This window comes from Balaenoptera borealis, assembly GCF_965194805.1.
Source record: "Balaenoptera borealis genome assembly, chromosome: 6".
NCBI classification, from domain to species: domain Eukaryota; kingdom Metazoa; phylum Chordata; class Mammalia; order Artiodactyla; family Balaenopteridae; genus Balaenoptera; species Balaenoptera borealis.
Window position 1 is genome coordinate 15,227,320 of NC_138863.1, and position 15,043 is coordinate 15,242,362.

Here is a 15,043-nt window from a genome sequence, read left to right on the forward strand (position 1 = left end):
AAATATAAAGATGAAATATGTGGTTCCTGTAACTAGAATATATAATCTCTTTGGGGAGCTAAGACATGAACAAATAATGTATAAAGTAAAAAGTGATAAGTACCTTAAAAAGTTTCAGTGATGTTCTGGCCGTTTCTAAGGGCAAGTTACTGCTAGCTGGGGCAATCTGGGTAGACCTCATGGAGGCAATGAAATTTAAGCTGTATTTAAGGATTTGAGACTGAACATGGAGAAACAGCAGAAGGAACAGCTAAACAAAGATAGAGAATCATATATAAGAGCAAAGCATATATCCTGTATATACTAATAAGACTACTGTATTTGTTCCAAAGCTAATTTTTTATTTAAAAAATTGCTTATCAAACCTATATGGCCCTTACTGTGTACTAGCTTCATAGTTTATTCTAGAGTATTATAATTCAAAATAAATGTATAACTGTAGAAAGCATGACTGAAATTGTATGGGCAGTGTTGGTTATTTTTTTAAATTGATTTGCATTTTAGTGGTTGTATCAGTCAGCTTTCAATGTGTAACAGCGTGACCCTGTTAAAGCCTGGAATGTGTGTGTCCGTATTGGCAAGGTGTTCATCAAGGATGCATGCTTTGCAGGACTGGGAGATAAACTTATCAAGTGGGTGCTGCCTGAAGAGACATGGGAGCCACCGGAAATGGAATAGTGATGTTGTGTATGGGAGGATTAATCCAAAACAGCAGTGTTGGAACGTGAATAGATTGAATGTGTTGAGGCTGCAGTTGTAGACCAAGGGAAAGTTTTGTTAACCACACACATTTTTAGAATTTATGGCCCTTTTTCCCCTTAAGTTTTATTTTTATTTATATTTAATTTTATTTCTGGTTTATTTTTGTTTTCAGGGTTGAAGCAGCTGAAGTAGTTTTTCCTAATGGAAAATTACATACCTTTCCAGTGAGTATAGAAGAAGTGACTTGATGATGATGATGACTTTGACAACAGCAGTGACGTTAATAATAATAGCTATAGAGTGCTTTTTGGTCTTTCTGTCTGCATCCACCCACCTACATGCCAGGCACTATACTGTGTGTATTACATGGATTTAATCCTCACATTAACCCTATGAGGGTGGGTGCTATCATTAGGCCCTTGACCTTGAGATGTTAAATAGCTTGCCTATTACCATTCACTGGTGGAGCTAGGATTTAAGCCTAGACAGTCCCAACACACTATATTATACCACACTTCACTCCCAACCCACTACATTATACCACAGCATTATATGGCCATAATTCCTGTGGTTTATTCCCTTATTAACTAGGTACCTAGGTAATTTATAGTTTCACCCCTTTTAAGGTTAGTCAGCCCTCCAAACCACTGGACTGCCAGGGAAGTCCCAGTAGCAGTTTTTTTAAAAATTGATTTCAATTGCTGTTATCAGTTAGCTTTTGTTATGTCACAAACCACCCCAAGATTTACTAACTTCAAACAACGATCATTTGTTTATGTCATGATTCTGGGGGTCAGCTGGGTAGTTCTGGTCAGGACTGGCTGGGCTAATCTCTGCTAGGCTCCAGCTGGTTGGTAGGCTAGCGGCTGGATGACCTGGGGTGGCCTCACTGACTTGTCTGCGTCTTGGCAGTGAGGTGAACAGGCCCGGTGCCTCTCATCCAGCAGGCGAGCTTGGGCTTCTTTACATGGTGGCGGCTGCACTCAGGTGATAATGATGCTTCTGCTCTGAGAATTGCGTTTTGCATAGCAAGCCCATTGTCCTTACCTGAGTCCAAACAGGTTTTTAAATTTACGGCCTTTTTGCTAGTGGCGGTTACAGTTTTGAGAGTAATTTTGTGATAAGAAATACTCATAGGTATGTTTCCAACGTTGCTGAAAAGCCTGGATTTTATGTGTGTTTGTTCCTATCTCACATGGTAGAGTTACGTACTGTTTGAAGGAGAGTGAGTACTAATTCGTGAGACACTCCCAGCCTGGCTCTCTCCTGGAGCAGATTGATAGCCAGGACTGGGGCATAGTTGCTTTTCCCCACCTGAAAAAAATGATAGGAAAGGAATGACTTCATAACACTCTTAGATTTAGTATGATGGATAGTACAGTATGACACATGAATTATTCTTGGTCATAAACACCTACTTGCATGAGATGAAATTGAAAATCTTCAGCAGGATTTGTAAGCATTTTAGAAATGATGTAATGCACCTAGTGTTTTGCTGAAGAGAATGGTGATGGACCAAGTAAAAGAGAAAAATGTTTGGCATTTTATAATATTTCCAAGCAGTTCCAGTTGTCTAGCAAGTAGAATGTTCATATATGAATATAATGTAGCAAATAATGTCCTGAAGCGCACTGAGTTTATTTTTGATATCTGGCTCTAATGACAACTTCTTGGGAGGGTATTGAAACCACAACAATAATGAATTGAATTAGAAAGAGGCTAATGCTGTATCTGGCAGGACTGATTTCAGCTTCTCAAACTCTTTTTCTCTCTAAGGAACTGGCTTATCGAAAGGAGATGGTGAGAGCTGATCTAATTAACAAAAAAGTTGGGATCAGGTATGCTCTGAAAACTTCATTTATTTATTTACTGTTGAAGAGAATTCAAGAATGAAGTACACATATGACTGCTTAATTTTCCCTGAAAAAATGCTTGGAGAGAATTTTGATATCCCTTCAGAGTAATAAGTGACGATAGAACATCAGTTAGGATGTCTGGTGTCTATTGGAATTCACAAAGACAGGTTTCAGGTAGTAGCATATTTTAAAACAAAATATAAACATGTTTTAAGTAATCCAGTGAAGTTTATGGTTTGTACGTTCCTATTTCAGAGAAACTCCAGAAAATCTTGCCAAGCTTCTGACCAGGATGTGTTTAAAGTCAGAAGTCATAGGCGATGGGAATCAGATTGAAATCGAAATCCCTCCGACCAGAGCTGACATTATCCACGCCTGTGATATCATAGAAGATGCAGCTATTGCTTATGGATATAACAACATTCAGATGACTCTCCCGAAAACATACACCATAGCTAATCAAGTAGGATTGCACCCTTAAATAAACACTCCTTATTGTTAGAAACTGATTATTGAATGCCAGGAAGGCTTCGAGAAAAACAGAACATAGGAATTAAGCAGTACTGGCCATGCTCTGCTCTGAGAGGCATTTGCTGTGGAGAGGATGCAAAACAGATGCCCGATTGATTAGAGCACGTTGAAAACCTGTGATGACTAGTTCTTTGAAGAAAGACAGGTTTCGAGTTTGGAGCCCTTCTTGCATCTCTAAGTAGGAGATTCATTTTCTGATCCTGGGCCTGAAGGCAGAAGTGGCGTGTGGGAGAGGTAGAAGCGGGGGGTTTGTACGTCTGGGTAGGAGTGTTGGGGTAGTGAGGTGATGGGGAGGGGTCGGTGTGGTGGGGAGATGGTGGGACGAGCGGCATATTAGGATGGAAGGGTGGTTTCCTTTAAGTGACAAGTTTTCTATAAATCTCTCTCTTTTTTTTAATAAAAAAAAAGTGGGAAATTTTATTGAGGTGAAATAATTTCTTCCCCCCAGTTTCCCCTAAATAAACTCACAGAACTCCTGAGACATGACATGGCAGCTGCTGGATTCACTGAGGCACTTACCTTTGCTCTGGTATGTTGTACATGCTTTTTGTGCCCTGCTGATTGTTTTCTTTGACTCTCCAAATTACTTGTTCTGTGATTCCTTGTATGAATTTATAAAAAGTTATGAAGAACACTTTGTTACCTGAGATTGTGTAATTTCTGGTAAAGAAATGAAGATTTCTTTTTTTTAGTCGCAGAAAAGCACGAAGGACTAAATTTTAGAGTTTCATGTAGTTGTGGAGGGTTCACAATGAAGTTCGTAACCAAATTTATTAAGTTAGAATTTTTAGTCTTAATTTGGTTGTGGCTGTACCCACTAGATGCCGCCCTGGCTAAGGGCTTGTGGACTGCTCCACGTTAAGCCTGTTTCTTTGTCTTTGAACATGTTCACAGACATTTGCTTTGAGTTGAAAAGCTGACATGAAAGGCCTAAGTCAGGAAATGAGTTTTATTACAAAATCAGACAGAAATCTCCCTCCCCCAGCAGATCGAGCATTTGAAGATATCGAAATGTGTCTGCAATTTGTAGTTTCTTTCTCTCTCTTGCTGAGTTGTGCTGTGGTGCCCGCAGTGTACTTCTTGACCATTCAAGTCCGTTTCAGCTTAACGATGTAAGGCAAAAACCAAAACAACCAGGAAAGCTCCCCGCAACACAATTCCAGCTCTAAACGTCTCAGTCTTTTAAGGTGTTTACGGAAAACAGTGGTGGGAATCACGACCAGTACACAGAGGGCTGGTGGGGAGATGTAGCCTCTCTCACATCACTTTATTGAGCCTTTGTAATTCACAGGATGTTCCTACTGGAAGGGACCTTCCAGATCTAGTTCAACACCTTCCTTTTTCTTTTTTTTCTTTAATCTTTTTTTTTTAATTATTTTATTTTATTTTATTTATTTTTGGCTGCGTTGGGTCTTTGCTGTGCGCAGGCTTTCTCTAGTTGTGGCAAGCAGGGGCTACTCTTCATTGCGGTGCACGGGCTTCTTGTTGCGGTGGCTTCTCTTGTTGCGGAGCACAGGCTCTAGGTGCGTGGGCTTCAGTAGTTGTGGCACACGGGCTCAGTAGTTGTGGCTCTCGGGCTCTAGAGTGCAGGCTCAGTAGTTGTGGCGCACTGGCTTAGTTGCTCCGCGGCATGTGGTATCTTCCTGGACCAGGGCTCGAACCCGTGTCCCCTGCATTGGCAGGCGGATTCTTAACCACTGCACGACCAGGGAAGTCCCAACACCTTCCTTTTTCTGGTTTAGAAATCTTTTATTCAACAACATTTATGGAACATCTGTTATATGCCAGGCACTGTACCAGTGAGGAAGCCGGAGGCCGAGAGAGGATAAGTACCCAGCGAAGTTTACACAGACAGCAGGAGAACCGTGACCAGAATCTGGCCTTTTGACTTCTTGAGGAGTGCTTTTCTGTTATGTCAGACTGAATGCTAGGTTTGAGTACCATGTCATTCATATATGTACCACACATGCATATGCAGTCAGGAGCAGCAGTGATTTCATGTGAACTGATATACAAAAAATAGCATAAGGAAATGTATTCTGTTTTTTTAGAAATGTATTCTATTTTTTATAATTATATTAAGTGGCAAAGGAGTTGATTTTGTAACTATGTAGCCCCACGCATCTAAGGGGGAGCACGTGCTCTGCCTCCTGACAAGTAGGTACTCTGCAGAGAGAGTTTGTCTTCCACAAAGGGCTTTATGTACATGATTCCATCTCTCAGTGCAGCCCTGTGAAGTAGGTGTTTCTGTCTTACACAGCAGTTAATTGAGGTAACTTGTCCCACTTCGCACAGCCAATTGGCTGTGGACCAGGGATTCCAGCACAGGTCTATCTGTACCCCAGGCCTGTGACTGAACTGTCCCACCAGGAGTGCCAGAAACAGTCTGTTCAGTTGTCCAAGGTCACTTCAACACATTTATCACAGTGGGGCGGGGCAGGGCAGGGGTCAGAGTTAGGTGCTAGAGAGTCTCAGATTTGTAGTAACAGTTTTCCTATAGGAATTTCAACATGAAAGGTATTTATAAAGTTACATACTTTCTAAGCAAACCTAAACATCACTGAGCCTTATATCTAGTTTTGCACAAGAGTAACAGCCCTTCTCTTCCTAAAACCCAGCCCTTGACTTCCCAGGTGTAAGTAATTCACATATCATCATCATGATTTTTGCTATATCTGCATACCAGTTTTAATATTTTCATTTAAATTAGCTCACTTTTAAAACTAAAAGCCTACTTCAGCCTTATTTAAGAATAATATTTGTAAAAACTATGGGCTTCGTTTACTTATTCTATTTTTTCTAACACGTAAATGTGTTTATTTAAAATAAACACATAAATATGAACACTTATAAACATTTCATCCTGTATACCAGCTACTGCCACTTCAGGATACCTGATTTAAATTGCTTCTTACCTCTATCCCTTATGGTCCGTCATCATGATAAAGTGCAAGGTCACTCAGATACCTAACTGTGTAGCCATGTGTCTGTGGGGCCTTTTTCTTTGATACAGACAGTACTAGTTCTGTTTGAGAATAGATTGCATCATGTAAATTGCATTTCCTAATTGGTCACATTATGTCTAAATCTTGTTATTAAAACTCCTCCATGTTATGGAGGAAAAAATGGTTATTCCCAGCGTGCCTGCTGCCATCCTCCACTGCTGCAGCTATGGCGGTGCAGGGAGCTCTTTTCTGCTGTGCCTGGATGTGTCTTCAGAATCCTTCCTGAAAGAACAAGGCAGAAGTCATTAGAACTGGCATTGGCATAAAATGGATCTAAACCCGTTCTTTTTTTCTAAGTGAGATACAGACCACTAGTCCTTGAGGACAGTTTTCTATTTTCCAACCTAATGTTGGAAAATAGAAAAGAGTAACTGATGGTACATCAGTTTTCATGTTAAGTTTTAAACTCTTTCAAACGTTAACATTAATATATGTGATAATTGTTTATTCTTAATAATGACATTAATTATCATCATTAATATTTTTTGATCACTTAGTTTGTGCCAAGTAGTGTATTTGCTTTATCTCATAGTCATTGAGATAAAGACTTGCTGTATCTCATAGTCATTGAGTTTTATTTTCAGAATTCTGCCTCCCATCCTGGTTCTTGAGGGTGACAGGCGTCTTTCTCTTTTTGGTGGGTGAGTGCTTAGGAGTTTGCTCATTACCCAGAGCTTTATCAAGCACATATGCACTGAAGTTAAGTGACATCGTTGAGGTCATTTGAATTCTGCTCTTAGTCGCACCATTCTGTCACAAGTCAGTACAGATTTTGCAGAGGTTACAATAGTAGTCAAAACAGAAAGTCATATGAACACCAAGGAGGGAGAGAGAATTTCCGACTGGAGTCATTAGGGTTATTTTTATGGAAGTGGTGGAAGAGATGTCTTTTAAGTAGAATCTTGCAGGGGGCGGGGTGGCAGCAAGTCGGGCAGGGAGGGCATTTCAGGTAAAGGTAGGGAAAAGTGTACAATTCAGGGAATGAGTAGGGGATTGTAGGAGACTAGACTGGTAAGGTCAATGGGAGGCTAGCTTAGGGGGGCCCAAGTACAGGTTATACCACCAGCTCCATGTGAAAAATGTACTTTAGCTCTGCATCATGGTTAGAACTCATTGTAAGAGAATTATTAATGTTAAATTGCATCTGCTGTGGACCTGAATTTAATTGATATATGTTTATTCTCAGCTTATTCTTAGTTTACTTTATATAATCTACATTGCCATGAGGCCATCAAAAGTTCTTACAGCGTTAAATACCTTTTATATTGGATTTAGTCATTGCTTTTCCATATTGATCTATTTTTATGTATTTTTTAGTGCTCCCAAGAAGATATTGCTGATAAACTGGGTTTGCATATCTCTGCAACAAAGGCAGTCCTCATAAGTAATCCTAAAACAGCTGAATTTCAGGTAAGAGTTTTAAGTAGTTAAGAATTTGGGTAAAAACTGAGAGGCAGTACATGAGTTATGAAAAGTCTCTTCAGTTATTTTATCTCAAATGGCAAAATCACAGAGCTTCTTTAGAATTTCTTCTTGGATAGGTTTATATTTGGTTCTTACATACATTACTGACAAAAATTCTTTAAACATTTTATAATCTTTTCTTGATTAACCTTATAGGCGGTTCTAACTTGCTTTGTGCTACCTATACCTAGCCCAGCCTTTCTTGTCTGAACTTTCCATTTCACAGTTGATTTTTTTTTTTTTAATACTATTTTCAGGTTTCATCTCTTTTCCACCCATTTGTAATAAGTGAAACTACACCTGTTCCCAGTACCTCCATTAAGTCTTTTACTTTGAAATAAGTCGTTATGCCAGTTCTGGACCATGCTGACTGTGCCTTTCATTGTAATTGTCTAGTTTATTGGCAGTTTCATGTGGAGGTTAGGAATATTTAAATGAGAATGATACTCCCTTAATAGTAAACGTTAAGTGATTTACATGATAGATTCGGACCTTAACTATCAAAAGAGAGCATTTCAGAGTTATAATATCTTTGCTTATTAATGACTTTGAATCGTCTTATCTCTTTCATACTAATAAGCTCATTCTATTTTCCTTGTATATGCATTTCAGTGTTTTTTTAAATAGGCTTTAGAGAAGATCATGTCTTCTAGAATCAAGGGGAATCTTAGAATTGGAAGGACATGCTTTTCAGAAAGTTAATGATAAAATAATACATGAACTCTGATTTGAGATAGTTTCTTTGGATCTTGGTTTTCACTTTTGTAAAAGTAGTGTCTGGATTAGTTCTAAAAATTCTAAAAGTTCTAAAAATGTTAATATTTAGATTTTTTAAAGTTAGATTTAATGTATAGAGCTACGTACTAATGTGGCAGATTAGAGCTAGACTAAAGAGCTAATTGCTAATAATATGCATCAAATACATAAATTCTTTCTCCATATTCAGTGTCAGAACTTTGAAGAATCTTTATGCTAGTTTAGAAGGATTGTGATAATTTTTATATTTTGATTTCTGATGCCCACTAGCTTTTCTAAGACGTGTGAAGTGTTCTCTTTAATAAGAGATGTTCAAATTCATTTGGATAGAGAAATTTTTCAGTAAATCTTAATGGATTTTTATTTGAGTTTTTTCCAGTATTTCTTTTTCTCCCAGTTTTATTTCTCAAGCTTGATAGATTTCTTACAATGTGGTAATGTTATGTTCTTTAGGGTTTACATCGTATCTATTTTATACTAGTGGAAGGAAAACAAATCAGAAACACATTAAATGTCACTCTAAATAGCTGTGGCTCAGCACACGTAAGATTCAATATTTCTGCATTAAATACGTAAGAGATGAGAGTCTGTCTTTTAGATTTGACAGATTCTCTATTTTACTCCTCCTTTATGAACAGATAACGTCCTACCATTACCAAACCTGGCTAACAGGTTTATATTTATTTATGGTTAAAATAAGTGTAAGTTGTTCATGGTCTTGTATCTCAATTTATTGTCTAAGCTTATTCTTTCTTTTGCATAATTCTTAACTTTGGGCTATTTTCTGGTAGTAGTTATACTAGAGAATGGATGAAATAAGAGAAATGTTATTTACTGAAGTATGTAAAATTTTACTATAATTATTGTAAACACAATTACAGAAAATTACCATATCCCCCTAAATTAGCAATAGTATTCCTTAATATCCTCAAATATCCAATTATTGTTCAAATTTTCTCAGGTGTCTTTTTTTAAATAGTTTATTTGATTTGGGGTTCAAATGAGGTTCATACATTAAAGTTGATTGATGTGCTTCTTAAGTCTCTTTTAATCCACAGGTTGCTCCTCCATCCATTCATCTCTTTCCCTCTCTCCCCCTCCCCCTTTCACTTTGTGGAAGAAACTGGGTCACTATCCTGTAGGGTTCTCACATTTAGGATTTTGCTGACTATATTCCTGTGGTCCCCTATATTTTCAGTAAATTGGAGTTAGATCTAGGAGCTTGATCCGATTCAGGTTTAATTTTTTGTGTTGCTGTGAGTTTTTAAAGAAATAAATCTTATCTATAAAATAAAGTGAAAAAAAACCTAAAAAAGTCATCTACAAAAGTGGCTTGTTTCTATTCTAATAAGTTAAGCTTTTTTTAACATTGTAGTTTTGTTCTGTGAATGGTTTGGGCACTTTCTCGCTGGTTGGGAAAGTGACCCATATTTCAGAAAGCACTGAGTTGAAGGCTAATAGCAGCTTTCTGGTAGAGTGAATATAGTAGGAGAGGTGTTCTCTTCTTTTTTTTTTTTTTAATATTTATTTATTTATTTGGTTGCTCTGGGTCTTAGTTGCAGCAGGCAGGCTTCTTAGTTGCAGCACATGGGCTCCTTAGTTGTGGCTCCTGCGCTCCTTAGTTGTGGTATGCATGTGAGATCTAGTTCCCTGACCAGGGATTGAACCCGGGCCCCCTGCATTGGGAGCATGGAGTCTTATCCACTGTGCCACCAGGGAAGTCCCTGTGTTCTCTTCTTTCCTCAACACAATCTAGCAAGTCCTTGTTACATATGCAGGATCTAAGAGGGGCTGCTGTTTTAGCCAGGGTGGGCAGGGCAGGCCCATGTAGGACCATGTAGACCTTTGAGCAGAGTCCTGAAGGAAGTAAGATAGCTACATACGAATCTAGAGGAAGAATGTATGAGGCAGAGGAAAGAGCACGTGTGGAGGCCTGGGATGGGATCCTGATGGCGGTGTGTGGCTGGAGCACGTGCAGTAAGCCGGGGCAACAGCAGGCGTCGGGGTTGGAGAGGGGGCTAGGGCCAGATTCACATAAAGCCCCATGTAGCGCATGGGTTTTATTCAAAATCTGATGGAAGTCCATTGGACGTTTTTGAGCAGGAGCGTTCCATGATCTGATTTAGGTCTTAAAGGGTCACGTCTGTGGGGAGAATAATAGATCATAAGGTGGCAAAGTAGAAGCAGAGATATTAATTAATTTATTTATTTATTTTTGGCTGTGTTGGGGCGTTGTTTCTGTGCGAGGGCTTTCTCTAGTTGCGACAAGCGGGGGCCGCTCTTCATCGCGGTGCGCGGGCCTCTCACTATCGCGGCCCCTGCCGCCGCGGGGCACAGGCTCCAGACGCGCAGGCTCAGTAGCTGTGGCTCACGGGCCTAGTTGCTCCGCGGCATGTGGGATCTTCCCAGACCAGGGCTCGAACCCATGTTCCTTGCATTGGCAGGCAGATTCTTAACCACTGCGCCACCAGGGAAGCCCAGAAGCAGAGATATTATCCTAGGAAGCTCATGCAGAGTCTGGGCAAAAGATAATGGTGTTGGAGTCTGACTGCAGATGTAATACCGTCGCTCATAAAACCCTTCTGGTAACATGATGTGTTGAAAGCTAACATATCTCATACAGCTTAGAATGAGAAATTTATTTCACAGACAAAAGCAGGGGAAGTTTTGCCTTTTTTTTTTTTTTAAGAATTGGAATGTGTATTTGTATTTCTTATGAATATTAAGAATGAAATAACTAGACGTTTTCCTATTTGTTTTGGCTACTAAGCTGAAAACTGTAGTCACATCCTGCCCATAGCAGCTATGTGGTTTTTTAGTGCCTACATATTTGTGTTCTGTTTTTCTCATTGTCCTGGTATTTTAATTGCATTTACATTTTTTCCCTGGTCCTAGTTTTTAAAAATTTGGTTAATTCATGTTAAAACTGTTTAAATATTTGTATTTCTTGTAATTTACCTCAATTACTTTGTGAAATGAAGCAGGATATGAAGTACTGGAATTAAAAATTAAAAATGACTTGGATATTTAGGCATTGCATTTTCCAAAAGTGTCTTCCTGTGAGGCCATGGATTAACCAAGTATGTCTGGTTCCTATTTGGTCAGTGCAATTTCATGTCTTCTCCTGTAGGTGGCACGCACTACCCTTCTTCCTGGCCTCCTAAAGACCATAGCTGCGAATCGGAAGATGCCCCTTCCTCTGAAACTGTTTGAAATCTCTGACATTGTAATACAAGATTCTAGCAGAGGTAAGAATGAGTCACCTTTGATTTGTATACTTAAAGCATTTTTTATTATGAAAACTTCAACTGTATATAAAAATAGAGGAAATAATGTAATTACTCCTGTGATTCCAGCACCCACCTTCAAGAGTTATCAACTCACACATGGCCAGACTTCTTTCATCTATAGTCCAACCCACTTCCTCGTATTCGTTTAGTATAAATCTTAGACGTCACATCATTTTATTAACAAACACTTCAGTTTGTATTTATGAAAGGTACGGGCTACCACTATTTTTTTTAATAATCCAATGCCATTATTATATCTTATCATCAAATATCCAGCTAGTGTTTGAATTTTCCCAATTATTTCATAAGATTAATTTTCATGACTGATTTATGTGAATCAATCCAAGCAAGGGCCAGATATTTGATTGCAATATCTCTTACTTTTAATAGAAAGCAAATTTTTTTTTTTTTTTTATTATTAGCACCTTTAATTATTATTTATTTATTTATTTATTTTTGGCTGTGTTGGGTCTTCGTTTCTGTGCTAGTGCTTCTTCTAGTTGCGGCGAGCGGGGGCCACTCTTCATCGCGGTGCGCGGGCCTCTCACTATCATGGCCTCTCTTGTTGCGGAGCACAGGCTCCAGACGTGCAGGCTCAGTGGTTGTGGCTCACAGGCCTAGTTGCCCGGCGGCATGTGTGATCTTCCCAGACCAGGGCTCGAACCCGTGTCCCCTGCATTAGCAGGCAGATTCTCAACCACTGCGCCACCAGGGAAACCCTAGAAAGCAAATTTTAACAGAGAATTTAATAATATTTATGAAGAGCCCTATTAAAACCTCAACTTGAAAAGCACTGTGGAGTATTTCTTTTTTTCTTATGTCATGTGATTTATATGCATATCATTTTGACGTACTTGATATCTTACTATTCTAGTTTAACAATGATTGTTCATATTACTGTTGTACCAGTGATTGTAAATGTGTTTTACCAGTTTTTGCTTCTTTTGAGGATGGTCTGGACTTGTTAGTACAGCAAGTTGCTTCGTCTAATATTTGGAATGTAGCTGTTACTTAATAAATATATTATGTATTTAGTAAGTCCTTAAAGCTGATTGCCAAGAAAGCCTGTCTCGTTCAAACTTCTTCATGTCTTCAACTTATATATAAGTCCGACTGACTGTTCGAGCTGCATATGTGGTATCTCTTGGTGAGCAGTGCCCTCAAATGACTAAATTACTGGCGGTGTTTCTTTGATTCCCTGGATTTAACAGTTGAAGTCCTAGCAGTATTTATTCAGTCTTACTCCAGACTCTGCAGAATTCAGAATGTGTTCTTTTGAATCCGTTGACAAAAGAGGGGGCCTTTTCCTCAGTTTCTCCTGAAGAGGACAACATGGCGTCATTCTAACGACTAGAAAGTAGCCAAGAACTATTGACTGTAAATCGGCCTGTCTTAGGAAATAGATTCTATAAAGGTGCCCTGTGGACTGTCCATTGCAAACCTTTCAGCCTAGGCTGGATTCCATCTGCTCCCAGTATGCAGCCTGTCTTCAGTTAACAGTGTCACCTTGCATTTGTATGGTGCTTTTTGCTTCCCCCCACCCCAAAATTTTTTAAGGTACTTTTTCTTTTTTGATTGTTAAAACATCTCTTTGAGGCAAATGGGACAAAATATTGTCCCCATTTAATATATTGGAAAATTAAGACAGAAAAGTGGTAATTTGCTCAAGGCTGCATAAAATAAGGGACTTAGAGCTAGGGCCAGAATTTTGGTCTCAGTGCTTAGATCCTTGGAGAATAAAAGTTCTGTGTAGAATTTTCCTTGGATGATAAATCTGTAATAGAAATCAGAAAACATTTTCAGTGCCAGCTGCAAATAGTTTTGAGGGTTCTTATGCCTCAAATCATCCATTGGTATAGATAACTGAGAATTTGTTGTAATTCCTATGTCAGTTTTTTCTATTAACTTTGACTTGTTACCTTTCATCCTAGTTCTTTGAGTTTTATGTTGTTTTGATCCTTGGTGATCCTTTCATATTTCTAAATATAGGATTAGGTTAATTACTCGAGATTTCCTCAAAAGTTCTGTAATACTGTTTCAGCAACAGGACTCTTCCCTAGTGGCAGAGGCTTCCTGCGGGGCTGGGCACGCTCACAAGCAGGCAGCTCAGAGCCCGGACGGTGAGGGTGAGGAGCGAGCTGCGGTCCCCACAGTTGCCACAGGGAGGGTTTCACTGTAGGCATGGAACACCACTTTACTGTATTGCAGTCCTGGGTAGAGGTGCCTTTGCTGGTTTTCTTTTTCTCTGTGTTTCTTGGGAAGGCCCATGCTTGGAGGTTGAAAGAGAGCTGTTCTTAAATACAAGTGCTTTCGGCCGTCATTTAACAGATCACCCTGGTGATAGTTCCAGAAACCCCATCCATATACTTTTTAATTCAAAGACTTGTCTTTCTGCTACACTTTGTTTCATCAGGAAGAGTAGTTCTTATCTCTGTAGCAAACCTCTTTTATACCTGATTTTAGTTGTGATTATTCTGCTCTGTTTTCCACATCAATCCATTTTTAACTGATAATTACTTTTGCCTGTTGTCTTACACCGTCATGGTTTATTGTTTTTCTTTACAGTTTTCTGTCCTATCAGTGGGATTTGAGGAATAAGAGGAGGTAGATGCACCCAGTAAGTCTACCATCTTGAAAACATAGGTTTGCTTTAGTTTATGTGGAGTGTGTTTCCTGTTTAGGTGGGCCTGGACTTTATTTCGTAACAGAAGAAGCTCTCCTGATGGATTACTCTAAGGATGGACCTGCGGTCTCCCCGCCTGTCGTCTGGTGCACAGAAAGGGCTCTGCAGGAGAAGCAGCCCAGCACCGCGGTTCCGTGCGCGGCTCTGCAGCCGGGGCGCCTGCGTTTGAGTCATGGTTCTGCCACTTCCCAGCTGCTTAACTTTGGACAATTTATTTAATTTCTTGGTGCCTCAGTTTCCTCATCTGTGCAATGGGAATAATGATAGCACTTATTTCAGTAGACTCGTAAAAATTAAATGTATTTTGAAAAGTTCCAGCCACGTAATAAGCACCGTTTGGTGTTTGCTCTGACTGTCAGGGTATTAGCAATCCCTAAGGCCCAATACATAGCTTCTTGGTCTCTGGAAATTTTCTTTGAGAATGAATTGAAAACCTTTGCTGGCCATTAAAGGGTTAATATCACCTTGCTAAGGCACTTGGGGCTCATTTTTATCCTAACTTTGAACTTAATTGGTTTTTCTTCTGTTGTGCACTATTTTTTTTTTTTTTTTTTTTTTTTTTAGGAAAAGAAAACCAAAACGTACTAATGTAGGAATTTACTTAAGAAAGTAGGAATGTTGGGGTTTTTTTTTTTTTTTTTAATTTTTTATTTATTTATTTTTTATTTTGGCTGCATTGGGTCTTCGTTGCTGTGCGTGGGCTTTCTCTAGTTGCGGCGAGTGGGGGCTACTCTTCGTTGTGGTGCGTGGGCTTCT

General features: G+C 39.2%; 1 protein-coding gene across 5 annotated transcripts in view; it reads left to right on the forward strand.

The window, feature by feature from the left end:
* The window catches only part of FARSB (phenylalanyl-tRNA synthetase subunit beta), a 65,883-nt gene that overhangs the window by 21,630 nt on the left and 29,210 nt on the right, over positions 1-15,043 (forward strand). For all 5 annotated transcript variants that reach the window (XM_082396810.1, XM_082396812.1, XM_082396814.1 and 2 more), the window contains 6 exons: positions 875-926; positions 2,479-2,540; positions 2,814-3,021; positions 3,538-3,618; positions 7,412-7,504; positions 11,445-11,562. In XM_082396810.1, coding sequence (XP_082252936.1) covers positions 875-926; positions 2,479-2,540; positions 2,814-3,021; positions 3,538-3,618; positions 7,412-7,504; positions 11,445-11,562 — 614 coding nt within the window. The remainder of the gene's footprint in view (positions 1-874; positions 927-2,478; positions 2,541-2,813; positions 3,022-3,537; positions 3,619-7,411; positions 7,505-11,444; positions 11,563-15,043) is intronic.